The 27,124-nt window shown below is 39.4% G+C and overlaps 1 protein-coding gene across 1 annotated transcript; it reads right to left on the bottom strand.

The window, feature by feature from the left end:
* Positions 1-202: 202 nt before the first annotated feature.
* LOC132710025 (vomeronasal type-2 receptor 26-like) lies at positions 203-22,932 on the bottom strand. The gene is made up of 6 exons (XM_060685340.2): positions 22,733-22,932; positions 20,928-21,105; positions 14,411-15,271; positions 13,594-13,821; positions 1,809-1,935; positions 203-1,109 (listed from the first exon to the last, which is right to left on the bottom strand). Exons 1-6 carry the CDS (start codon positions 22,930-22,932, stop codon positions 214-216), a joined length of 2,490 nt encoding a protein of 829 aa, XP_060541323.2. The 3' UTR covers positions 203-213.
* Between the last annotated feature and the right edge of the window lie 4,192 nt (positions 22,933-27,124).

Raw genomic sequence — 27,124 nt, 5'->3', positions numbered from 1 at the left:
CTGGCCTTGGAGTTTTTATTTTATCTGGGCTGTTACTTGGAACCCTGACATCCTCTTCACTATGCGCAAGAGAGCTTTAGTAGAAATTTGTGTTGAGATTATATGATTACATTTATGTCACTGAATCAACAATTCTGGCATGAAATGAGTCCCACGTTTACTGTTGGAATTAGGGGAACACTTAATACATCACACCAATAAGCAAACTCTGAATCATTTCTTTATTAACTGTCCCTTCGTATTCAAATCAGGTCTAAGAATGATAATATAGCATTTGGGGAAAAAGATGCAGCCCAGTAATCCAGCTGCCGAAGCCAAAATGGAGAAGATCTCCACGGCCACCATATATTTTCCCTTTGTACTCAAATAAGTTGGGACAAATGATACCCAGACACTACAAAAGACCAACATGCTGAAGGTGATAAATTTGGCTTCATTAAAGCTGTCAGGCAACCTCCTGGCTAGAAAGGCCACTGTGAAGCTGATAGAAGCCAAGAACCCCATAAAGCCAAGGATAAGGTAAAACATGATGGCTGAACCTTCATTACATTCCAAGACAATTTCTTCAGCCATGGAGTGCATGTCTGAATCTGGGAATGGGGGAGAAATTGCCAACCATACTATACAAATGGTGAATTGTGCTATGGAGCAAGATAGGATAATACCTTTGGCCAACCTGTTCCCCACCCATTTCCTCATTTTGGAACCTGGCTTAGTGGCCATGAAAGCAATAACAACAATGGTTGTTTTCCCCAAAATGCAAGAAAGGGCTATGGAGAAGATGATACCAAAAGCAGTTTGTTGCAAGAGACATTTCATTTGGTCAGGTTTCCCAATAAAGAGTAAGCTGCAAAGGAAGGAAAGGAGGAGGGCAATGAGAAGAATGTAGGTGAGATTCCTATTGTTGGCTTTGACTATGGGTGTGTCCTGCTTTTTAATGAAGATTCCCAACACCAAAGCTGTCAAGAAAGAAAAAAAGAGACTAACAGTGGCCAAAGTGATTCCCAGTGGCTCATTGTAAGACAGGAAGGTTGTAGTTTTTAGAATACAGAGATTTTGAGCCTTGTTTGCATAGTGTTCTTCTGAACATTGAAAGCAATCAACTGCATCTGAAAAAAGAAAATGTCATGGTCAATTTCTAGAAATACCAATGTACTGGGATTGAGGGTTCATGTAGGAGCTAAGTAATGGCATTAATTAAATGATAATCTCTTATTGTATATTTAGTGCCATGCTTTAAATATGCCAGAATGTGTAATACTTACACATTGTTTTGTGATTACAATTCTACGCTGTTCTTTTTTTGTATATATTGTCCCCCCTCTCCCTTCCCCTCTCCACCTTCCTTCATTCATTCTCTCTCTCTCTCTTCTATCATTCTTGGGAAAATCCCTTGTCCTACAAAAGAAATAGATTTTCATTGGGCTTATCTTTTAATTACTTAGTTCTGCATTAATTATAAGCCATTATCTGAACAATCTAGAAAAATTCAAACCAAACATTTATTTTTGGATTCTCTAAATATCTGTTCATTTTTAAATTTATGAAGGAATATCATTCATTCAGTCATGGCAATAAAAGTCTCCTTAGGACAGGGGTGTCAAAATTGTGTCATCACAGAGTCGTCACGTGACATATCACAACTTTTTTCCTCTTTGCTAAACCAGATGTGGGTATGACCAGCATGTAACGCATCCGGGCCATGGGCCACAAGTTTGACACCCCTGCCTTAAGAGGTTTAAATATTACCATTTTGAATCACAGTTACTGTAAGGAATCTGAATAGTTTTCCGCAAAGCAGCTCTTACCCATCTGGTTTGAAATTTTCCCTTTTGCACATGGAATGCAGTCATAACAGCAAAATGGCTTCCCTTCTATTTTCCTCTTCCTGGTCCCTGAATAGCAATTGTCATTGCATACAGAAAGAGGTTGAACCTATCAAGAAGTGAAAGCAGGATTTATTAAAAGTCACAAGTTTTCTGTCAGAAAATTCTATGTCAGGGTGAATTTTACATCTAAATACAGGTAATACCCAGGTACGACCACTCAATTTAACAAATTCTCACAAGAATGAATGTATCCAGAAAGGGTACTTGTTAGAAATTCAAAACTGCGACCAAAAAGAGGGCTCTGTAGCCATGTGACTTGGATTCAGTCACTGCTGCAGTGACAGCCATTTTTTACTCTGTAACTTCCCTTTGCGTTTCGGGGTTATGACATGCAATTTTCTGAAACTGGGTTGTTTTTTCTCCTGGTCCCATGGCCAAACAAGATTTGGTGATTTTGAAGCCAGTGCCGAGGTTGTTTTTGTTTCTTTCTGTGCTGCGTGGAGGATTTTCGGCTGCCTGGAGGATTGTTTTTTTGCTGGCTTGAGGACTGAAGAATTGCTTCTGTAAGTATTTTAAAATGTTCTTTTTTTGTTACTCTATAACAGGGCTGTCAAACTCCCAGCCCACGGGCCGGATGCATCATGTGCTGGTCACTAAACCAGCCCCTGCCTGGTTTAGTGAAGGAAAAAAGTCTCAATACGTCACATGACGCCACCGTGAATGTCGCTAGTTTGACATCCCTGCTCCATAGTACTGTACTGTTTGTTTGTAAGCCTTTTGGAAACTGCTCTGCTTCTTTTTAAGTACTGTACTTTGTAAGTGCAGTACTTTGCAAAAATAAAGTTTCTTTGCATTTACCTTAAAACTGCTTGTAGAAATGCTAGCCAGCATCTACACCAAGCATTCTACAGTGTTGTGTTTCCTTGCTTTTATCTTGGAGATTAGTTTATATTACTATAGATAATTTGTAGAAATACTACATTTTTTGGAAACATGATATAGCTCAGTTTCCTATTTTCAAATTGCAAAGAAAATTGCAGACAAAAACCCTGCAGAATGAGCTGAAGTTAGCAAAAGACAATTGCAATGAAAAAGAGGGGAAGAAAAATTTTAAAATGTATGCTGCATTGCAGTATTTCTGTAAGGTAAGAATTTTATTTGTGGACTTCCGGTTGGCTCCGCGAGCCTCGAAGACGCTCTTTTACGGGCGCCCGATCCCCGGTTCCGTTAAAGCCCCAGAACAGCCGAAAAACTGCTGTCTGGAGGCTTGGAACCCTCTCCCCGGGCAAAGGGGAGAGAGAAGAGCAGACAGGTGTAGGTTGAGCCCCCCCCCAAATGCCCTAGGAAGGATCCTGGGACGCGAAGGGTGTGCGCTCCCTAAAAGCCTGTCAAGCTGCTCTGGACCAGGGACGAATCCACTAATTAGTGGACCTAGAAGCCACATCCAATTCTGCTGAATGGAAATGAGGGGACTTTAACAATTTGAACCAGCAGCAGGCAGAACAAGCAAGGAGAAATCAGACTGCAAGTATCTTTACCTAACTCCGACGTTTGTAGCCTCCTTCGGAACTAACAATTAGCACTTTGCAACAAGATGGCGATTGAAGCCTGAAGGGGTGGGGGAAAGTGAAAGTTAAAGAAAGTTTCGCTTTGCTGGCAGCCCTTTGCCTGGAAAGAACTTCTGTATTGATAGAAGGAGGATTTTAAAACGCTAATTAAGTTTGGAATTTTTCTTGAAGAACTTTTCTTTTTTGCTTCTGATTAAAATATAAAGAATTTTAAATTGGAGATGGCCTCAAAATCTGTAAAGACTGTTCCTATTAAAGGAACGGGAAGTGCTGGCAGCTCCCCAGCTCATATTCCTAGATCACAAGCTCCTGCCCCTCCAGCAGATCCACAGACTTTAACGTTGGAGATGTTACAACAAGCCCTCCAAGTTACACAAGAGAAACTTGCTATTGTGATTAATGAAAAAATTAATGAAACCAATGAAAAAATACAGGTTGTGTCAGATGAGATTGCAACTCGGAATCAGCAAATTAGGGATGATATCATAATGACATTTAAATGTTTGGCAGGAAATATTGAAATGGTGGATGATAAAGTTGAAAAAGTTAAACAATCTACGGTAATCTTGGATAATAAATTAGGAGAAGCTCAGAACAGAATTCAGAGGGCTGAAAATGATGTAACTATGATACAATACAGAGATATGGAATTTGCTTTAAGATTTAGAGGGGTGAAGGAGAACAAACAAGAGAACTTGAGAGAAATGATGTCTGAGGTATTGGCACCATTGGTGGGGGAGTCAAAAAATGATCTGGGCTGGCAGATTGACAAGCTGTATCGCGTTAATTCTTGGGTTGCTAGAAAGAAACATTTACCAAGAGACATTGTGATATATTTTACTACAAGGAGAGTACGTAATGAAATTCTATAGGCTACTTTTAAAAACAAACTTCGGATTGAAGGCCAGGAAGTGATGACAATGAAAGAAATCCCCCCCCTTAGATCTTGAGAGCCAGAAGGGAGTATGCTTTTCTGGTGGATGAACTGAAAAAACTCCAGATACAGATGGGAGGTGCCAGCTGGACTAGTGGTGACCTATTCGGGAGAGAGGCATCGGCTTAACAGAATTTGGAAAGCAAGAGATTTTTATATTAATGTATTAAAGGCTGGCACACCCAAATCACCCAAATCACCAGAAGGCAAAAGAAAGAAGGAAGTGATGGAAGGTGAAAAAGAAGAGCTCCTGACAGTAGTCCAGGGGGGAGTCTTGACAGGCCAAGGAGAAGAATCATTACAAATTCAGATGGCTGTTCAAGACTTGGAGTTAATTGATTTAGCACAACCCAAGGATCAAAGACAGAGCAGATCAGTGACAGCTAGGCTTAAAGAAGTATCAAGACAGCAACAATTCCAGATGGCAACTCAAGAAACAATTCAAGAATCTACCAAAACAGAAGCAGTGGGAGGAGCAAGACCTAAAGGTCAATTGAGACAAGACCACCAGAATCTGCTCCAGTTGCTTCAAGGGCCTTGATAGTACAGTGGTCTACGCACCCTGTTATTAACACAGCTGCCTGCAATTTACTGCTGGTTCGAATCTCTCCAAGGCTCAAGGTTGACCCAGCCTTCCATCCTTTCTAAGGTAGGTGAAATGAGGACCCAGCTTGTGGGGGCAATAAGCTGACTTTGTATAAATATACAAAAGTATGAAGGCTATTGCTTAACACATTGTAAGCCGCCCTGAGTCTCTGGAAAAGGGCGGCATATAAATCAAATTTTTAAAAAAGGGGGGGGCAGAGATGGGAACTAGATTTTTGACTTGGAATGTTAACGGTTTGAATTCTCCACAGAAAAGAAGAAAAATATTTCATTATCTTAAACAATTTAAAAATGATGTGATTTGTCTACAAGAGACTCATATAAGAGTACAAGATCAAAAAGACTTGGTACACACTACGTAGCAGCAGCACCAGAAAAGAAAAATGGTATAGTTATATATCTGAAAAGAGACTTAGTTGCTAAATTAATTGAAGCAGATGACCAAGGAAGATTCTTAGCGATAGAACTTTTAATTAAAGGAGAAAAAATACTTGTAATTGGAGTCTATGCCCCGAATCAACAACAAGAAAACTTCTACAATTTGCTACACTCGAAGTTGACACAATGGGCATATAAAACTTGTATCCTGTTGGGTGATTGGAATGGGGTCTTGGATCTTAAAAAAGACAAGAAGGGACCTAAACAAAATGTTTTAACAAGAGCAAAATTGCCCAAAGCATTTTGGGAGATGATGGATGATTGGGAGTTGAGGGATATTTGGCGTGAAAGAAATCTGGAAGAAAAAGATTTTACTTTCTTCTCAGATAGACATCAATCCTTTTCAAGGATTGATTTTATACTAATTACTAATGATCTCTTATTTAGGGGGAAGAACACGAAGATTTGCCCAAGAATATTGACAGACCATAGTCCAGTTTGGTTGGAATTGGAGTGTGGAAAAGGGTCTAGGAGGTCCTGGAGGTTAAATGATAACTTATTTAGGTATGAAGAAAATGTAAGAGTGTAAAAAATTTATGAAAGCATTTTTTGTTATGAATATGCAAAAGGGTACATCTATGGAAATGGTATGGGATGCAAGTAAAGCATATATGCGAGGAATTTGGATATATTTGAATAATAAACATAGAAAGAAACAGGGGGCAAAAAGAAAAGAATTAGAAGATGAGATTAGTAAACAGGAACCGGCTTTAATAGTCAATCCAACAGATAAGAAAATCAAAGAGGCAATCAATTTATTGAAAGGTCAATTTAATATGTTAATAGCAGATCAAGTGGCAACTAATTTACGCTATGCAAAACATAACACTTTTTATAACGCCAATAAACCAGGCAGGTGGTTAGCATACCTGTTAAGGAAAAAGCAAAAATCAAGGACAATAAAGAAAATAAGATATAAGGGTAAAGAGGTTTATGAGCAACAATTGATTAAAAAATCTTTCTTAGAGTTTTATTCGAGGCTGTATACTGGTGACAAAATTAAAGATATAGATATAGATAGATATTTGCAGAAAGAGAATATTTATACAATTTCAAATGAGCAGAGGGATAGTTTAAATCAAATGATAACTTCTGAGGAAATTGTGTTACCAATCAAGCAGTTGAAAGTGGGTAAAGCTCCTGGGACGGACGGTCTGACAGCTATTTATTATAAAACTTTACAGGAGGAAATTGTGGAACCATTGAAAGAATTATTTAACAATATACAACAGGGAGGAGAGGTACCTCCAACTTGGAAGACAGCATTTATCTCGCTGATCCCAAAAGAAGGGCATGACTATACAGATCCTAAAAACTACAGGCCGATTTCACTTTTAAATACAGACTATAAGATTTTTGCTAAAATTTTAGCAAATAGACTAATGACAGTTATGCAGCAAATGATTCACCATGATCAAACTGGTTTTATAAATGGCAGACAAATGAAGAGTAATGTAAGGCAAATTGTTAACTTATTAGAGTATTTGGGAAGGAACAACCAGGTCCCCACAGTGCTAGTGTTTTTGGATGCTGAAAAAGCCTTTGACAGACTGAATTGGCAATTTTTATTAAAATTAATAAAAAGGATGCAATTTTGAGAACAATTTGTACAATCTATTAAGGCAATATATCAAAAACAAACAGCGCAAATAATAGTTAATGGTGGTTTAACAGATGCTTTTAATATAGAAAAAGGAACAAGGCAAGGTTGTCCCTTGTCTCCGTTATTGTTTGTGTTGACGCTGGAAGTTTTACTAAGTAAAATATGTGAGATGGATACAATAAAGGGAATTAAAATTAGACAGCATGAGTATAAGTTACGAGCATTTGCGGATGACCTGGTTGTTACCTTAACCCAACTGGTACAATCGGTTACAGCCTTGATGGATATAACCTGCTTATATGGACAAGTATCTGGTTTTAAAATAAATGCAGCTAAAATGAAAATAATAGCTAAAAATATGGTTAGAAGCCAGAAAGAAGAGATAGAAAGGTTAACAGGATTTGAAGTAGTTAAGAAGGTTAAATATTTAGGGGTTTATATTATGACAACAAATATGAAATTATATCAGCACAATTATGAACCATTATGGCACAAAATACAAAAAGAGATGGAAAATTGGAAAAAAACTACAATTGTCTTTGCTGGGAAGGATAGCTGCTGTAAAAATGAATATTTTACCAAAATTGTTATTTCTTTTTCAAATGATATCTGTATTAAAAAAAGATGAAAATTTGAAGGAATGGCAGAAGGGCATAAATAAGTTTGTGTGGGCAGGGAAGAAACCTCGAGTCAAACAAAAGATAATGCAAGACACTCGAGAAAGAGGTGTTCTTAAAATGCCCAATTTAAGATTGTATTATGAAGCCGCTGCCCTCTCAGCCATCACGGACTGGATAAATTTAACAGAGAAAAAGATATTGAATATTGAAGGCTATGGTTTGGTCTATGGCTGGCATGCTTATTTAGTGTATGACAAGAAAGTAGTTAAGGCTTTTAAAAGTCATATATTAAGAAATGCTCTATTGCATGTCTGGAAAAAGTATAAATATAAATTAAGTGATAAGTTACCAATATGGACAATACCCAGACACGTGATAGAGAATATAAATTTAGAACAAAAGCAAGATAAGATTACATATAAGGAACTCCTTTATAAGGAAGGAGTCAGATTACAATTAAAACCAATGGAACAATTAAGAGAAGAAGGAATTATTAGGACTTGGTTTCAGTATGGACATCTGCAGGCCAGATGGAGAGAAGATCAAAAAATTGGTATTTTGCAGCAGAATGAGAATCTGATAAAGCAAACAAGAGATAAAGGTCAAATGCATATAAAAGGGTTGTATAATGTATTAGTGGAAATAGATTCAGAAACAGAATTAGTCAAGGACTGTATGATAAAATGGGCACAAAATGTAGGTGAACCAATAATGATGGAAACATGGGAAAAGATATGGATCAGAAATGTAAGATTTACACAAGCACAAAATCTAAGGGAGAATTTTTATAAAATGTTTTATAGATGGCATTTAGACCCCAAAAAATTAGCCTGTACGAATCCAAATTTACAACCTAAGTGTTGGCGATGTGAGTGTGAAGATGCTACATATTTTCATATATGGTGGACATGTAAAAAAATTAAGGCTTTTTGGATAAAAATATGGTGGATTATTCAAAACATTTTAAAGAAAAAAATTAAATTTACACCACAGTTCTTTTTGTTGGGAATAGTCACGGACTGTACTGTAATAGAGACTAAGTTGGTTTTGAACTTAATAACGGCTGCCAGGTTACTGGTGGCACAGTACTGGAAGAAGGAAGATCCACCTACCACTGAGGAATGGACATTAAAAGTTGTGCATTTGGCAGAAATGCCAAAAATTTCATCATATCTTAAAGACCATTCAAATGAAAGATACATATCGGAATGGAGAAGATGGATCGATTATATACAGAAGAAATATCCGAATAAGAAGATTCATATAGCATATGAATGAAGTAATTTTAAGTAGTTTATGTTTGTTTTTTGAGTTATAAGGAGTTAAGGATCTAGGGAGAATATGAAATGTAATAATTTGTTAGCATATTTTAGCTTTTGATTTGTGAATGCTATACCCTGTGCTTGTTCTGGGAAGTCTAGGGAGGGGGTGGGGGGGAAGGAGGGGAAGGGGGGGTGGGAAAGGGGAGGGAGGGGTTGAGGGGGGAAGGGTGGGGGTGAAAATGCTTTTATTTCCTATAAAACTTTTTAATTAAAAAAAAGAATTTTATTTGTGGTAGATAATTTAATTTTGTTGGGTGTTGTTGATCTAGGACAGTGATGGCAAAACTTTTACACCATCGCGTGCTTGCCTGCATGCCAGAAATGGCATGCAAAACCATCCTGCCTGGACCTCATGACCTCGCTGACATTCGCATGCGTGGGAGATCTGAAACTTGGAAGAGCAGAATTCCATCATGCATGTGCAAGCCGGCAACTGAACTTCCAGTTTCCAGCACAGACATGCACTCGACGAACAGCTGGTCATCGCGCATGCTCCCAACGTAAACCCGGAAGTTTGGGTGCTGGCTCACGCATGTGTGAAGGAACTCTTCTTTTCCTAGTTTTGGCAATCCCGCTCGCATGAAGGCTAGCTGACTGGCACACGTGTGTGCACAGGAACATGGATGAGGAGCCAGAGAGGCTGCGCATCCCTCATGGGATGATTCTGTGTGTTGCTTCCAACATGTGTTCAATAGGTTCGCCAAAATGGATCTAGGATGTTTATTTTATTCTAAATCATTTTATATGTATACCTGTTTATTTTATTTGTATTTAAACAATAAATAGTACAGTTGAACCTCTGGTCATGATCATAATTCGTTCCATAACTTTGGTCGCAACCCAATTTGATCATGACCCAAATCTAATTTTGGAAATTTGGCGCTTACAAAAATAATGGTGCATGAGGGGAAATCGGCCACGAAAAAAAAAATTGTGAATTTTTTTGGTCGGAACCTGATTTGGTCATGGTCAGAAGCATTTTTGACCACAGGTTCCACTGTATACAGTAAAGTATTGTAACCTGAATTCTGTCCGGGGATTGTCTGGAGCCTTAAACACATTCCTATTTACTTTCTTTGCATTTTCCACAGCAGCAGAGGACCAAATACAGTATTGTATACTGTACAATACTGGGGGGTGGGAGGGAGTATTGTATACATGTATCATCCCAGTGCCGAAGAAGCCCACCATCAAGGAACTGAATGACTACAGACCAGTTGCTCTAACATCTGTATTTATGAAAACCTTTGAACTGCTAGTGCTGTCTCACTTGAAAACTATCATGGATCTGCTGTTAGACCCTCTGCAATTTGCATACCGAGCAAATAGATCAACAGATGATGCTGTTAATATGGCTCTGCACTACATCCTACAACATCTTGAATCTCCAAAGACCTACGCAAGGGTCCTCTTTGTAGACTTTAGTTCAGCATTCAATACCATCATTCCAGACATTCTTCTAACTAAGCTAAATCAGCTAGCGGTACCTGAACACACTTGTAAATGGATCATAAGGTTCTTAACAGACAGGAAACAGCAGGTGAAGCTAAGCAGAATCACATCAGATACCTGTACAATTAGCACAGGGGCCCCACAAGACTGTGTGCTCTGTCCACTTCTCTTCTCTCTATATACCAATGACTGCATCTCAAACTATCCATCTGTTAAAATACTGATGTTTGCAGATGACACAACAGTGATCAGTCTCATTCGAGACAATGATGAATCCGCATATGGACGGGAGGTTGAACAACTAGTCTTGTGGTGCGACCAGAACAATCTGGAACTGAACACACTCAAAACTGTAGAAATGGTGGTGGACTTTAGGAGAAACCCTCCCATACTACCACCTCTTACAATACTAGACAACACAGTATCAATATTAGAGAACTTCAAATTTCTAGGTTCTACCATATCTCAAGACCTAAAATGGACAGCTAACATCAAAAACGTCATCAAAAAAGCACAACAAAGAATGTTCTTTCTGAGCCAACTCAGGAAGCTCAAACTGCCCAAGAACCTGCTGATACAGTTCTACATAGGAATTATTGAGTCTGTCATCTGCACCTCTATGACTGTTTAGTTTGGTTCTGCAACCCAACAAGACAGACACAGACTTCAGAGGATAATCAGAACTGCAGAAAAAACAATTACTACCAACCTGCCTTCCAATGAGAACCTGTATACTGCATGAGTAAGAAAGAGGGCTGTGAAAATGTTTATAGATCCCTCGCATCCTGGACATAAACTGTTTCAACTCCTACCCCCAAAACGATGCTATAGAGCACTGCACACCAGAACAACTAGACACAAGAACAGTTTTTTCCTGAACACCATCACTCTGCTAAACAAATTATTCCCTCAACACTGTAAAACTAGTTACTAAGTCTGAATTACTATTAATCTTCTCATTGTTCCTATCACCCATCTCCTCCCACTTATGACTGTATGACTGTAACCTTGTTGCTGGCATCCTTAAGATTTATATTGACTGTTTCCTAATAGGATTTGATTGCTTATTTGCACCCTATGACTATCATTAAGTGTTGTACCTTATGATTCTTGATGAATGTATCTTTTCTTTTATGTACACCAAGAGCGTATGCACCAAGACAAATTCCTTGTGTGTCCAATCACTCTTGGCCAATAAAGAATTCTATTCTATTCTATTCTATTCTATTCTATTCTATTCTATTCTATTCTATTCTATTCTATGGCAGTGATCAATTAACGAGTTTGATTTTAAAAATGTGTTAAATTGAGTTTGATTCATTTGATGATTTTTTTTTTTTGAGATATGACCTAATGGGCAGATTCCATTATGGTCATACCTTGAAGACCTTGTAGATATCCCAACAAATGTGATGTTTTAAAGCAATTATAACAAATCAGTGAACACGCTGAAGGAAATGAGAGCTAGAATCAAAACTGAAGGTAGGAACACTAAGAATTGGAGATGTGAAGATATTTGGCTAGGATATTTTTCTTTTTTCCTTCCCATCCGTGCCAGGAATATTAGTCTCAATTGCTTTCCTTTGTTTTATCATTATTCTTGCCATTTGGAGTATACACCAGAACTTGGCAGAGTCTCCACCCACCCAATCCATCCATGCATCCATCCATCCATCCATCCATGCATCCATCCATCCATCCATCCATCCATCCATCCATCCATCCATCTAACTGTCCATCCATCTCTACATCCATCTATCTATCCAACTGTCCATCCATCCATCCATCCATCCATCCGTCCGTCCGTCCATCCACCCACCTACCCATGCACCCACTAACCCACCAACCCATCCATCCACCCACCAATCCACCCACCACCCACCCATCATATTTATCTCTGTATTCCCCATTTCATTATTCTGAATTCTTTTTTTTAAAGGCTCGAGTCACCACTCCACTTCTGAACCCCACCCACACCATAATAAAAGAGCTAATCTGACAGACCAGAATCCCAGTATATAAGATACTGAGGAAAGCAGAGTTTGAGGATGGCATATGAGGATACTTGTCAGAGTGAACCAGCAAACGTGGAGAATTTTTTTGCTTCTAAAAGAGGGAAAGGAAATGTGACTAGAAATAGCATTCCCAGTTCCTTAGCCACAGGGTGAGGATAAACTTATTAATTCCTGTCTACTCAAAATGGTAGATGGCTCATTCTTTTGCTGGTCCTAGGAGGAAGATTGGTTCAGAAAGCAAAAAGCAAAATGAAAAATCTGGATTAAAAATGAAGAGATAAAAGAGTAGATCTACCTCCTTCATGCTTGCTTGAATATACAACAGACAGCAAGAAAGGGAAAAAAACAGGTAGCAATGCAGAATACATATAGAAGAAATTAACCCTTGGAAAGAAACAAAATATAACTTTAAAAAGAAGATTGGTGGGTGGCAGTAGAAGAGATAAAAGAGAGTTGGAGTGTTGGAGAGCTACAGCAGCCAGTTGTACGTGAAAGAGCTGAGACCAAAACTGTTGATGGATTGAGCAAAGACACTCAGAAACTACTACAGCCATAACTGAAAAGGGAGAAGCAGAAGTCTACATGCCTTCCAAAGAGGCAGACCAGCTTTAGCCAACCACAGCATATAATAACCATTAGCTAGAATATGTCGTCAATCAAATGATTTTTTACTTCTTTTTTCACAACTTTTTTCAATGACATTAACATCAAGGATTTCAGAAAAGATAGTCCCCCTTGAAAATGAAACGTAACTTCAAATTGCATAGATTCTGGAAAGGCAGCTTGGATAATATTTAGAAGCATGATTGGCAAAATAAACCATGGATTTTCCAAACATATCCTCTTGTGATGCAAATCTCCCAGCATGCACAGCAGGCATTAAATTTGGCACACCCTCTGTGTTGAAATGTTGTGAATTACATCATATTTAGCTTTAATGACTTTAACTTGTGTGTGTCTTTTGTGTGTGTGCATGTATCAAGGCAATTTTGAAATATAAAAAAAGACTCTAGGTATTGAATTAGGTTCTGCTAAAACCATAAAAATTTGACAAGGAGCCTGGCTTAAAATTTCAGTCTTTGTATTTCAAGCTCCCTGTTGTCTCTGGTCTGACAACTTTAAGGGTAACATCCATTCAAATCAATAATTATGTGAACAAGAAGAGAAGGGAAAGAACACACAGTACGAAATCAGAGCAGGAAATACCTGTTTAAACATGGTAGGCCAGGTGATGTCTTGTACAGAAATAGTGAATAGCTTATCTGGAGAAGTTGTTGGGTCAATCTTTCCAACTTTGACTTTAACAAAGGTCTCATTTGGGAAGGTGACCCAGTTGATAATGTCAAATCCAGTCTCTAGATCCCCATTTTCATTAAAGGAAATTTTCTGTCCTGCCGTGTTATTAAATGAGATGGTTCTCAAATAGTGATGGAGCTAAAGAGAAACAGAGGTAGACAATTAATAAGTGAAGTGAAATGAAAAGAAAAGAAAAGAAAAGAAAAGAAAATTAAGGGGAGGGGAGGGGAATGGAATGGTAAGGAAAGGAAAGGAAAGGAAAGGAAAGGAAAGGGAGATGATTGATAGATAAATGATAGATAGTTTGATAAATGATAGATAGATAGATAGATAGATAGATAGATAGATAGATAGAAAAAGAAAGAAAGAAAGAAAGAAAGAAAGAAAGAAAGAAAGAAAGAAAGAAAGAAAGAATCATTGGTATTAATTTATGTGTCATCCCTTTAACATGATTGGGCGCTTTCATAGAATTAATGTTCCTCTAACCTTCATCCTTTGCACCTCTATCAACCAGACAGATGCTGCAGCATCTAAACCTTTTCCTCCATATTATTATAAGTTGTTATCTATTCACAATTGCAAAACTTTTTAAATCTTGGAAGGATGAGGAAAATTGAGTCATACAAGACTTAAAAATAACCAATTTGATGTTTTCATATCCACAGTGGTGGAGCTCATTGCATTAGAAAGAAGAGCAATAGGAAATGTTCATTTATTCTTTTGTTACCTGCCATGCTTTTTGAGTCAACAATGTTTCTCTCCCAACTTCTGGCCTTGCTCTGTGTTTGGACTGGGGGGAAAGCATGGCTTGTAAAGCATGTGCCACACCATAGACTGCATTATAGATGCTGTAACTCTGCCCAGTCATGGTGGTGTCAAACACAGACTTGGGTAGATTCTCCAACTTCTCTTCTCCAGTGCACAGCATTCCAGCATCTTCATCTGAATTATCTTTAGAAAATGAGCATTCAAAAGCCTTTTCCCAGAACACTCTCATTAAATGGTCTTCCACTTCAGAAGTTGGGTTTCTCATCTGAAGGAATTTGTCGAATCCAGAAATCTCCTTGGAAGAAATTGCAAAAGTTATAACACCATGGAAAAAGTCCATACCCCTATATTTTTGAAAGGGAAGGGATGTAAACTCCATCTGGGCGGGCATTATCCAAACTTTATCTTTTCTCTCAACGGGCATCTCTTCAAAATCTGTAAAATAGGGCAACATTCTAAAAATGGCGGTGACTTGGTTTTCACAATAGAGGATAATGACATTGGTAGTGCTCTTCATGATAATCATGTACATTTTACCAAAGTCTTTAAATACTCCTGCAATATCATTAGAAAATGTTTCCTTGCCCATCTCTTCCATGAAGTCAAAGCAGATACCTTTCTGAGAATACAAAATAATAGCATCTTGTATGAATCTCTTTTCACTCTCCTCAGGTTGGAGAATCAATCCAATCCATGTCCACCTTAAATGCAGCAACAAGTGGAGAATACCCATAATCTGTTGGTCACCATTTGGGAAAAAACGATGAAAGAAAACAGTTTGTATCTTGTCATCTATCATTGGAGAAGATCCATATATCAGCTGAATATAGAAAAAAGGGAACATGATTTTCCAAAATGAAATATTCATTGTTTTTGAAAAATATCTGCTCTTAATTTATGATCTTCCATAATAACCAAGATCTACTATATTTTTCACACCATAAGACGTACTTCCCTCCCCCCAAAAAAGTGGGTGGAAATGTCTGTGCATCTTATGGAGTGAATATGGTGAATTGCAGCTGGGCCACAATGGTGGGGTCCTTTTACAGTGCTGAACTCCACCTCTTCTGACTCTTTTCCTCAGTGCAGGAGTCAATAGGCGGAGCTGGCACATGAGAGGACACCTATCTGTGGTCCGCTCAGGCTCCGCCTCCTGCCGTCACTACACTACTGCTCCATATTCAATGCTCCATATTCACAGTGAGATGGTGCTCCATGTTCATATTTTGTTTTCATCTTTTCCTCCTTGAAACCTAGGTGTGTCTTATGAAGCAAAAAATATGGTAATCATATTCAGAAAGAACTGGTGTGCAGAATTTTCATATTTGTAGGATAAATACAAAACCAGAGACCTCAGAAATGCATTAATTCAGGCAATGTTATACTGAAAATGGAGCAGAAATCTTAAGGGCTAAAATGGTTTGGTTGGGATTAAGGAAGGAAATCCATCCCAAAATTTCATTAGCCTTTCTTTTCATAGAAAACAGTAAATTAAATAAATAAATAAATAAATAAATAAATAAATAAATAAATAAATAAATTTAAAATAAAGTAATGAAGTCATGGTGAGATGAAGATGAGATTTTATGTCAAATGAACAGCATAAGAACACTGTTTTGTGTTCAATGTGCATCCTCCAGCTTTGCTTAGTTCCCATCTCATACTTCCTGTATCCTAATGTGGATGCATATGAGTATACATTCAAATATGGATATATGTTGCTATGCACCAGTTACTAGAAGGGCAGAGTGAATAATAATAATAATAATAATAATAATAATAATAATAATAATAATAATAATAATAATAATAATAATAATAATTTTATTGCTATCCCGCCCTTCTCCCGAAGGACTCAGGGCGTTGTACAGCCTATTCAAAAACACAAGACAAAACAATGATTAAAAAATTTAAAATGATTAAATAAATTTGGCTCAATTTAAAACCCCAGAAATTTAAAATACCCCAATTTAAAATTATTATGTTGATAGCCTGGCCTGGCGGAACAACAGGGTCTTCAGTGCGCAGCGAAACACCCGGAGGTCGGAGATCTTACATATTTCCGGGGGCAGTTCATTCCATAGGGCTGGGGCTCCCATAGAGAAGGCCCTCCCCCTGGGTGTCGTCAGCCGACATAACTTGGCCGATGGCACCCTGAGGAGACACTCTCTGTGGGAGCGAACTGGCCGGTGGGAGGCTATTGGTGGCAGAAGACGGTCTCGAAGGTACCTGGGTCCTATGGTGGTAACCAACACCTTGAATCACACCTGGAAGACCACTGGGAGCCAGTGCAGCTCACGCAGGAGAGGTGTCACATGGGCACAACGAGTTGCACCCATAACCACCCGCGCGGCCGCATTCTGGACCAGTTGGAGCCTCTGAGTGCTCTTCAAGGGGAGCCCCATGTAGAGAGCATTACAATAGTCCAACCGGGAGGTAACAAGGGTGTGAGTGACCGTGCGCAGGGCGTCCCAGTCCAGAAAGGGCTGCAACTGGCGAATCAGACGAACCTGATAAAAGGCCCCCCTGGCCACGGCCATCATATGCGATGGCACCTGCTGACTATATCAGGGCGCCGGAAGCCACAGCCACTCGGTCTTGGAGGGGTTGAGTCTGAGCCTGTTCCTCCCCATCCAGACTGCACGGCCTCCAGGCAGCGAGACATCACATCAAGGGCATTGTTGGGGTGGCCTGAGGTGGAGATGTACAGCTGAGTATCATCAGCGTACAGTTGACACTTCACCAAAAACCACGATGATCTCGCCCAGCGGCTTCACATAAATGTTGAACAGGAGGGGCGAGAGGACCGACCCTTGCGGCACTCCCCATGTGAGGTGCCTCGAGGTCGACCTCTGTCCCCCTGCCAACACAAACTGCGAGCGGTCGGAGAGGAAGGAGGAGAACCACCGCAGAATGGTGCCCCCTATTCCTAACCCCCTCAACCGCTGCAGAATGATACCACGGTCGATGGTATCAAAAGCCGCTGAGAGATCTAATAGGACTAGGACAGAAGAGCAACCCCTGTCCCGAACCCTCCAGAGATCATCCATCAACGCGACCAATGCCGTTTCTGTGCTGTACCTCTGCCTGAAGCCCGACTGGTACGGGTCTAGATAGATAGCTTCATCCAGGTGCCGGGGAAGTTGTCATGCCACCACGCTCTCAACAACCTTCACCACAAAACAAAGGTTGGAGACTGGACGATAGTTGGCTAATTCAGCCGGGCCCAGGGAAGGCTTCTTGAGGAGGGGCCTCACTACCGCCTCTTTCAAGGCGGCAGGAAAGGCACCCTCACTCAGAGAAGCACTTATAATTCCCTGGAGCCAGCCTCGTGTAACCTCCTGGGAGGCCAGTACCAACCAGGAGGGACTCGGGTCCAATAAACACGTGGCGGCACTAATCTTACCCAGAACCCTGTCCACATCCTCGGGAGTCACAGGATCAAACTCCTCCCAGATAACATTCTCAAGACCTGCCCTCTTCTCTTCCCGTGGACTCATCCAATTTGAGTCCAAGCCATCCCGAATCCAAGCGACTTTATCGTGCATGAATTGCACAAAATCCTCAGCACGACCCTGCAAGGGATCTTCCCGCACCCCCCCCCCGAAGAAGGGAGTGGGTCACCCTAAACAGGGCGGCTGGGCGGTTCTCTGCAGATGCGATAAGAGCGGAAAAATGGTTAGATTTTGCCACTTTTATCGCCACTAGGTAGGTCTTGATATAAGACCTAACCTGTGTCCAGTCGGAATTGGATTGACTTGTCCTCCAAATGCTCTCTAGGCATCTTTTCCGATGCTTCATCTCTCTCAGCTCCTCAGAGAACCAAGGAGCCAATTGAGATCGCCATCGGGTCAAAGACCGCAAAGGCATGACCCGGTCCAAAGCTCCAGCGGCCGCCCTTTCCCAGGCGGCCACCAGCTCTTCAGTCGAGTCGTGTGTTAGAGTCTCAGGAAATGTCCCAAGCTCCGTCAGGAACGTTTTGGGGTCCATCAGGCGCCTGGGATGGAACCATCTGCTCGGTTCCGTCTCCCTGCGGCGGGAGAAAGTGGTAGGAAAGTCTAAGTGGAGGAGCAAATGATCTGTCCATGACAAGGGTTCGATATCTAGGTCCCCTCTACCAAGATTATTCAACCACTGACCAGAGACAAAAATCAAGTCCAGAGTGTGTCCCCCTATGTGAGTGGGGCCTTGAACTAACTGGGTCAGGTCCATGGCCGTCATGGAAGCCATGAACTACCGAGCCACCTCTGACGACTCAGCCATGGATGGAAGGTTGAAATCCCCCATGACAATAAGTCTTGGGGTATCAACCACCACCCCGGCAATGATGTCGAGTAGCTCAGGCAGGGTCGCTGCCACGTGGCAGGGAGCCAGGTACGTAGTCAGCAAACCCATCTGCACCCCATGGCCCCACTTCACACAAAGGGACTCACATCCGGCTATCTGAGGAACAGTGGTCTCCCTCGGACAAAGACTTTTCCTAATAATCACCGCCACTCCCCCACCCCTCCCCTGGGCCCTTGGCTGATGAAATGCACGGAAACCTGGCGGGCACACCTCGACGAGAGGGACCCCCCCCTCTTGGCCCAACCAGGTCTCTGTAATACCTGCCAGGTCCGCACCACCCTCCAAAATAAGATCACAAATGAGGGGGGCTTTATTAACCACTGACCTGGCATTACACAACATCAGCTGCGGACCCTGGGCCTGAGACTCTGCACAGCCCAGGACACGAGTCACGCATTGGGAGCCGGAGTGCGCAATCGCTCGGAAGCAGCGTGTCCGCACCCCCGACACTTGATATGACCCCCTGCGAATGTCTACGGAGATTCTCAATCAGGTCATGGTTGTCTCAAATGTGTTTTTTCAAAAGGCAACTGGACTTTCAAAAGGCAACTGGACTTCAACAGGAGTGCTGATTTATCACCAGCCTGTTAAGTACTTAGAAGGTGAGGGCTGGGCAACACAAACAAATGACAGCAAATGACGTAAAAGCCAGCCATCAACAAACCCAATCAACATCTTAAAAACTACTTACAACAAGCACTATAAATACAACACAGAGAACAGCACACAATCTGCTAGAGAGAAGTTCCCCAAAGATGGGCTCTAACAAAAGCTTGGAAGACAAAACCTCTGGTCCCGGTGATTGACCCAGATTGGATCCTGTGGATTTTGCTTTTCTTTGAGGAAAAGCAAAATTGTTTCTCTTTTGCCTTCTGGTGCTTTGGAACATAAGTTGACTCCCTCTTCTTTGTGGCAACTCCTCAAATGTTGGAACACTGCTACCATATCACCCCTAGTCCTTCTTTTCACTAGACTAGACATATCCAATTCCTGCAGCTGTTCTTCATATGTTTTAGCCTCCAGTCCCATAATCATCTTAATTGCTCTTCTTTGCACTCTTTCCAGAGTCTCAACATCTTTTTTACATCATGGTGACCAAAACTGGATGCAATATTCCAAGTGTGGTCTAACTAAGGCCTTATAAAGTGATACTAAGACTTCATGTGAACTTGATTCTATGCCTCTGTTGATGCAGCTTAGGACTATGTTGGCTTTTTTGGCAGTTGCAGCCAAACCAACTTTGGTTCTGATCAAGTGAGGAAGCTTCTTGAATGAGAAGCGAAAGTAAAGCAAAGTCCAGTTGCTTTTTGAAAAAAGCACCTCTGAAGCACATAGAATGAATTTCCTCTTTTTACTTCAGTTATTTCACATTTGGGTCATGTATCTGCCACTAACTTTCCATTTTATTTAATAGCAATCCCAAGAGAATGCATACTATAAATCAAAGAATTTCCCTCCCCTCTTTCAAACAGGCTTTTGAAAATGTGGAGTAGCAACCTTTTTGTGACCTGAAATTCCCAAATAATAACACCTTGAATTTCTTAATCATGAATGCATGTGATTATTAAAATATGGTAAGAAAATATATTCACAAAAATCTATCGATACTTATATAAAGTGTATTTATAAGTCAGTCAAGGAATCATAGTCTATTAATTGGTTTGGATTCAGACTGTATCAAGGACAGTATCTAAAATATCTCATCTAGCCACCACATTTTTTTTCCATTTCTGTTTGGATGGCCACTTTATTTCCAAATTACAAAATTTAACAAAAAATAATTTTGTAATTGTTTTCTTGCATTTGTAAATGTAACTTTCAAAATGTAAAAGGATCGGGAGATTGATTTCAAACTTGTGGGCTTTTGTTACTGAAACTTACAATAAAAGTATGTTTAGTGTTTGTGATTTTGGTTTTCTGATTTTGCAAGTCTAAAAGAATCCCCCCCTCCTCTCCCTTTACATTCGAAAGAACAAGAAAGAGTCCATTCTGAGTTTCTTTCTCAAATTTCTTTTCTGGTTTGGGCTCAGATGCTTTTGATCAGATCATTGTCTAGCCTGTGGCTCTTCCTCCTATCTCTCAAGGCTCTTCTCACAGCCCATTACATTTCATTCAAAGGCAAATCTTACCTGGGGCATCTTGTAGACATTCAAAACATTTGCCATGTGTTGATAGATGTGAGAGTTAGTTCCTGCAATAACAGATATTGCCCTATCCTTGGCATCACACTTATAATTGGGGATGAATCTGCCCCATGTTGAGAGAAGCTCCATTGAAGCCAAGTATGTCCATCTCGCCAAGAAATAACTATTAGAGAGGTGCATACCCAGAGTCACATTGGGTAAAATGTGTTTGTTTTCATTGACCTCTGTTACAGCTAAAGCCAATGCCAGAATATGTTGATAGTTCTGTAGGAAAAATCTGCAATAAGAGATATATTCCAAAACATATTTCAATTCTCAAAGAATGTGACATTACATATATTTTTTTAAATATTTCAAATGAACACTACACATGTAAGTTATTCATGTAAATGCCTAAATTAATCATGTAAATACGCTCAGAAACTGGACAATGTTCTAATATAACGGTATGAAATCTAATGAAATACTTTATTTCAAATAGTCTGGAAAAATATTTCAGAGAATTAAAAACATGATTTTTGATAAAGGAGAAAATGCTCTTTGGAAAAACATAAAAGTACATTTTTTTAGTTGATGAAGCCTGACTGTTATGGCTCTTTCATTCATTATAAACATATTTCATTTCTCACAGAATGTGACAATACATATACTTTATTTTCAACTAAACACTACACACAAAACTTGATTGTACACACTACCATTCAGGAAATCATGTAAATGCCTCAAAAATGTTTTCCATTTCTACAGATGTACTCAATCATATGAGTGATGTGTAAATTACATGAGAGGTAATGTAAGAGTATGGAATCTAATAAAACACTTGCATAATAATGGAAATAGTCTGCAGAAATATTTCAGAGTGTCCAACACATTATTTTAAAGGAAAGAGAAAATGCTCTTAGGAAAAACATAGAAGTACAATTTTTCACTAGATGAAGATTGGCTGTTATGATTCATTCATTGTATAGAATTTTCACAAGGAAACAGATGAATTACTTTACATTAATAATCTTATTATCATGTAGCTGTAATTGTCAGACATACTTCTAGTTTTCTATCTTTAGCTGTTTTATTTTCCAACTGGTTGGTTTTTTGGGAGGGGTGTGCGTATGTGTGTGCGTGTGTGTGTGTGTAAGAGAGAGAGAGAGAGAGAGAAAGAGAGAGAGAGAGAGAGAGAGAATGGAGAAATGTTATATTCTCAAATTGATATAAGGCTATGCTGATGAACCTCTCCATAAAGATCAGATAGAGCAACTAAGTGAAAAATCTGTTTTGAAGCATGCTTGAAGGTAAATGTTGTATATAAGTCCCTTCATGCAGCTTCCATATCCTAAATATAGAGATAGCTCTTACATTAGGGAAGACAGACCCTACATCTGTGCTCCATGCTTCATGAGACACCTCTTTAGATATCACGTTCAAGTGCTAAATAGCACCATCATTCCCTAATATTCACAGCAACCATTAAATCATGAAATGTTAACATTCAATTGGCAACAAAGAGTGATTCAATAATAAAGCATTGGTGATTTGTATAACAGTAAATAAGTGAGAAAAGCTTAATATGGATTTTTAATCCCCAAAACACCAAATGTGTTCATTATTTATTTGGCAGGTAAGAAATATCAGTGGGTAGCAATCTATATTTAGAATGAAGGAACTAACCAGCAAGAAACAGAAGAAATAATTTATGTTGCAAATAATAATACTAATTAACTCAGTCCAAGCATCCTATTACAGAAGAATATCTGATTTGAGATATGCTACAGTTAAGAAGAGAAAATCTTTACATGGGCTCATCAACCAATTCTTCAGAAGGATGCCTTCTGAAATGCACTGGATCAGATAACATGTAGAACTGAGATAGTATCCCAGCCATTATAAAATCGCCTGACAAAAAATACTTGTGCTTCATATGGGGAGGTTTCCCCATAGCACATGCATTAATCCGAGGAGTAAGGCATGTCAACCCTGGCAGTAACCCTGCCATTACTGCAATGAAAAATATCATCTTCTTCAAGAATACCTGTGTCACCACATATGAACTAGTACTGTCTGCAGCAATGAAACATGACAAAATAATAATAATAACCCCTCTCACTAATTAGAATAGCTTCCATATATATCTTTTCTCAAAGAACAGATTGTCACATTTCTAGCTCTCAGGTCCCACAATTAATAACAATTTCCAATCTTGACCTGTTCTTTTGGATTGTCCCTTGGACAGGGTTTTGAGAAGAAGCTACAAAGCTAAGACTCTATGGGTAATTATAGGAGAAATCAATACACGTTCAGCGAAGCTCCCTAGAGACTTTGAGTAAGAAAATAGAATGATGATATTCATGGACTTGAACAAAACAGTCATAACTGAAAACAGTATTGGAAGTAGAGAGAGAGAGACAGAAAAAAAAGGCAATTCCAGTCAACAAATGCCAAACACGAAACATTTTGCTAGAACTACCCCACTTAAACTTTTTCCAAAGAACCAAAGAGAAGTTGACCCATCATGTTATATGTTCCCCCCCTCCTCTATTTCTTCTTTTGAGAGGCCTTTCAGAACTTGGGTGATTGTATTTGTAATCTAATTATATCATGACATTGACATTTCTTTTTAACTTTGTTAATGGGAGCAGGTCTTTAAGTGGCTCATAGTCATTTGGGATGGAAACAGCGGGTGGTAAGAAAGAAAGAAAGAAAGAAAGAAAGAAAGAAAGAAAGAAAGAAAGAAAGAAAGAAAGAAAGAAAAAGGAAGGAAGGAAGGAAGGAAGGAAGGAAGGAAGGAAGGAAGGAAGGAAGGAAGACCAGTGGAGACAAGTTTTTAGTTGTGGAGACACTTTAATTTATAAAGTGAATAAATAAATTTCAGAACAGAAACATTTCTAAGATATGGGAGACCCATATTTTTCCACATTGTATTTGCTGCAAAAAAAAAAAAAAACCTTGGTTCTTTTTCTCACTTCAAGTCATTTTTTAATCCATTTCCTTACATTCCTTGTAGACACATAATCAGTAGTGGGTTTCAATTTTGGTTGCTACCGGTTTGCTCGTGTCGTGCATACACTGACGCGCATGCACGACACTTCTGCGCATGTGCAGAGACGTCCGGGCAGGTGGGTGGAGCCTCCTGATGCTGCTACTACCAGTTCAGCTGAACTAGGGCGAACTGGTAGAAACCCACCACTGCACATCATGTTTTTTTTTTTCTGGCTTGGTTAGTGACATAAGCCTACACCTGATCAAACCAATCAACTTATGCACAATTGATATTTTGCAGTCTGCAATAAGATTTCTTGACAAAGGATATTGGAAAGGGAGTTTAGCTATCATTCAGAGCAGGGGTCGCCGACTGCGGCTTAATGTTGGGCCACAGCCCAACTAAGTTCGGAATTGACACACGGAACCAGTGAAACCACGGAACCCCTATCCTGCTGCCTCCACCAGTCCAACAAGCCATAAAGGTTGGAGACCTCTGATTTAGAGCTATACTTCCGATTTAATTGTGGAATTCAAATCGTGCTACAAGTCTTTGCTATTTTATCATATGCAGAAAAAAATATATGCAATCAAGATCTATTTAATAAAGATAGGAAGGTCAACAATGCTCATTTGAAATCCTTAAATTCTTTTTTGTTCCATTCTAGTACTCCTTCATGGGCAAATAAATTGGAACATGTGAAAAAACACTGAAATAACAAAATAATTCTTGGGGTTTTCTTTTTTCTCTCCTCTCCTCTCCTCTCCTCTCCTCTCCTCTCCTCTCCTCTCCTCTCCTCTCTTCTTCTTTCTCTCCAGAACCTGTATCGAATCTGTATAGAGAGTATACAGCCTCTCTATACAGGTTCTATATAGAGCCTTTCATGTCATTAATTGAAGGAAGGGATAACCACAACTTTGTAAATTTTCAGTTTTGTGGAGATAAGGACATTGTGTCACTCTAGTATATAGCTGTCCCATAGCTAAGCTAATCTTGCTGATTCTGGAGTTAATTTCTTTATCCCAAAATTCATAGCTCAAGATAATGCTTCCCAAGTATTTGAAGCTCTTACATTTGTCATAAAATAAACTAAAGCATATTTGCTGAGGTCTAATTTGAGAGAGGGAAATAATGCAAAAGGGATAGAATATAAAATATTCTTCATTGACCAATTGTGATGGGACACACAATGAATTTGTCTCCAGTGCATAAGATCTCAGTGAACATATAAACAACAAAGGAATATAATCTTAAAATACCAGTAGGAGAAAGTGGTAGGAAAGAGAAATTTCCTGACAGTTAGAACAATTAATCAGTGGAACAACTTGCCTCCCGAAGTTGTGAATGCTCCAACACTGGAAGTTTTTAAGAAGAGATTGGATAGCCATTTGTCTGAAGTGGTGTAGGGTTTCCTGTCTGAGCAGAGGCTTGGACTAGAAGACCTCCAAGGTCCTTTCCGACTCTGTTATTGTATTCTGTTCCATTCCGTTCCGTTCCGTTCCATTCCGTTCCGTTCCGTTCCGTTCCGTTCCGTTCCATTCCATTCCATTCCATTCCATTCCATTCCATTCCATTCCTTTCCATTCTATAGATGTGAGCCATCTTTTTTTTAGCCAAAGTCTGTAGCATTTGCCCAAGGATCAGCTTATTTCTCCTGTAATTAGCCAAATATTCCTTAACTACTTTTCCAATTCTTCATAAATTCCAAGGAACAGAAGAAAACAAGGATTTAAGAAATGTTAATAATATCAATTCCTCTGCTGGAATCAATCATCTGGCTATAATTACCTCATTCTTTAAAAGGAGATATATATATACTCTATAGGATATTTTAAAGAGAGATATTCCAGTAAGATTACTAATATTATTATTGTGCAGAACAAATTGGTTCCTATGTGGAAACCTATATTTTCTTGAACAGGATCTCCTTGTTCAAGGTCTTGATAATAATTTTACTGCCGCATATTGTGCAGTAATTCTCAATTTATGACCACAATTGGGCCCAAAATTTCTATTGCTAAACAAGGCAGTTGTTAGGTGACTTACACCTGATTTTATGACCATTTTGACATGGCTGTTAAGTGAAACACTGCAGTTGTTGAACGAATCACATAGCTGTTGAGAAAATCCTCCATTGACTTGGTTGTTGAAAGCTGGCTGGGAAGGAACAAATAGTGATCACAGGACTTCAGGGTGCTGCAACCCATATAAAAATATAGCATTTGGTTTGCTAAACACCCAAATTTTGATCATGTGACCATGGTGATGCTGAGCCAGTCATAGGAAATAACACCATAAATTTAAGTTAGTACATTCTGAGTTGGGTCAGGCTGACCCAAGCTAAATTAGAAGAAGGAAGGAAGATACCCTGTTCCAAATAATTGTTTTAGTTAAGGACATATTGAAAGGGTATTTTTACGAGGGAAATGCCCCTCCAAGGGGGAATTCTAAATCGGGAAAAATGTTGCTGAGAAAGCCAAAATGTTATGTAATGTCCGAAAAACAATGATAAGTGGGGGATATGTTTTAATTGTTTTGATGATTGCTTGAAAATGTATTTAAACCATGGATTCGGAGCTGTAAGACATTTTCTCTCCATGGGAGAACCCTTTTGCAAAAGCTTATGATATATTTATATCATAAATGTCTTTTTAATAAATCTGCTTCTTACTTGTTCATGGTCTCTGTTTTACTTTTTATGAGGTTTGCTGTTTTTTTTTTTTTAATCTCACACTAATATTTAGTGGGCAAGGAAAGTATTCACTATTATTTATTTATTATTTATTTCTTTATTATTTTCACTATTGGGAATGGACCTAAAAACTTTGGTCCCAACTTTTTACTAGGCGGCTTTAGTCTTATTTATTTAGTTGATAGATAAACCCAATCTCCCACACAGAAAGGAGGTTGAAGAGATTGGTGTTTGTCTGCTTGCTTTTTGTATGCCTCAGCAGCTTCCGTGAGCGCTTTTTAAGTATTCTCCCAGCCCTTCCTCAGCGACTCCATCCACTAGGTCGGGGTCATGGAGGAGAGGGATTCTCTGGGCAGTTCGGGCATGGGTACAAAGTCCATGCTGCTGGTGACCTGGAAGGCGGTTAATCTGGTGCTACTGTGCACGGCGTTGTTGTAAGCCTCTTCTGCAAATGGCAGCAGGCCCCTCCAGTTCTCTTGTTGGCAATCCACATAGCATCTTATATATTGTTCCACC

This window comes from Pantherophis guttatus, chromosome 4 (assembly GCF_059756535.1).
Source record: "Pantherophis guttatus breed Tessera chromosome 4, ASM5975653v1, whole genome shotgun sequence".
Lineage (NCBI taxonomy): Eukaryota > Metazoa > Chordata > Lepidosauria > Squamata > Colubridae > Pantherophis > Pantherophis guttatus.
The sequence above is the reverse complement of the archived record's forward strand: the minus strand, read 5'-3'. Positions and strand labels throughout refer to the sequence as shown.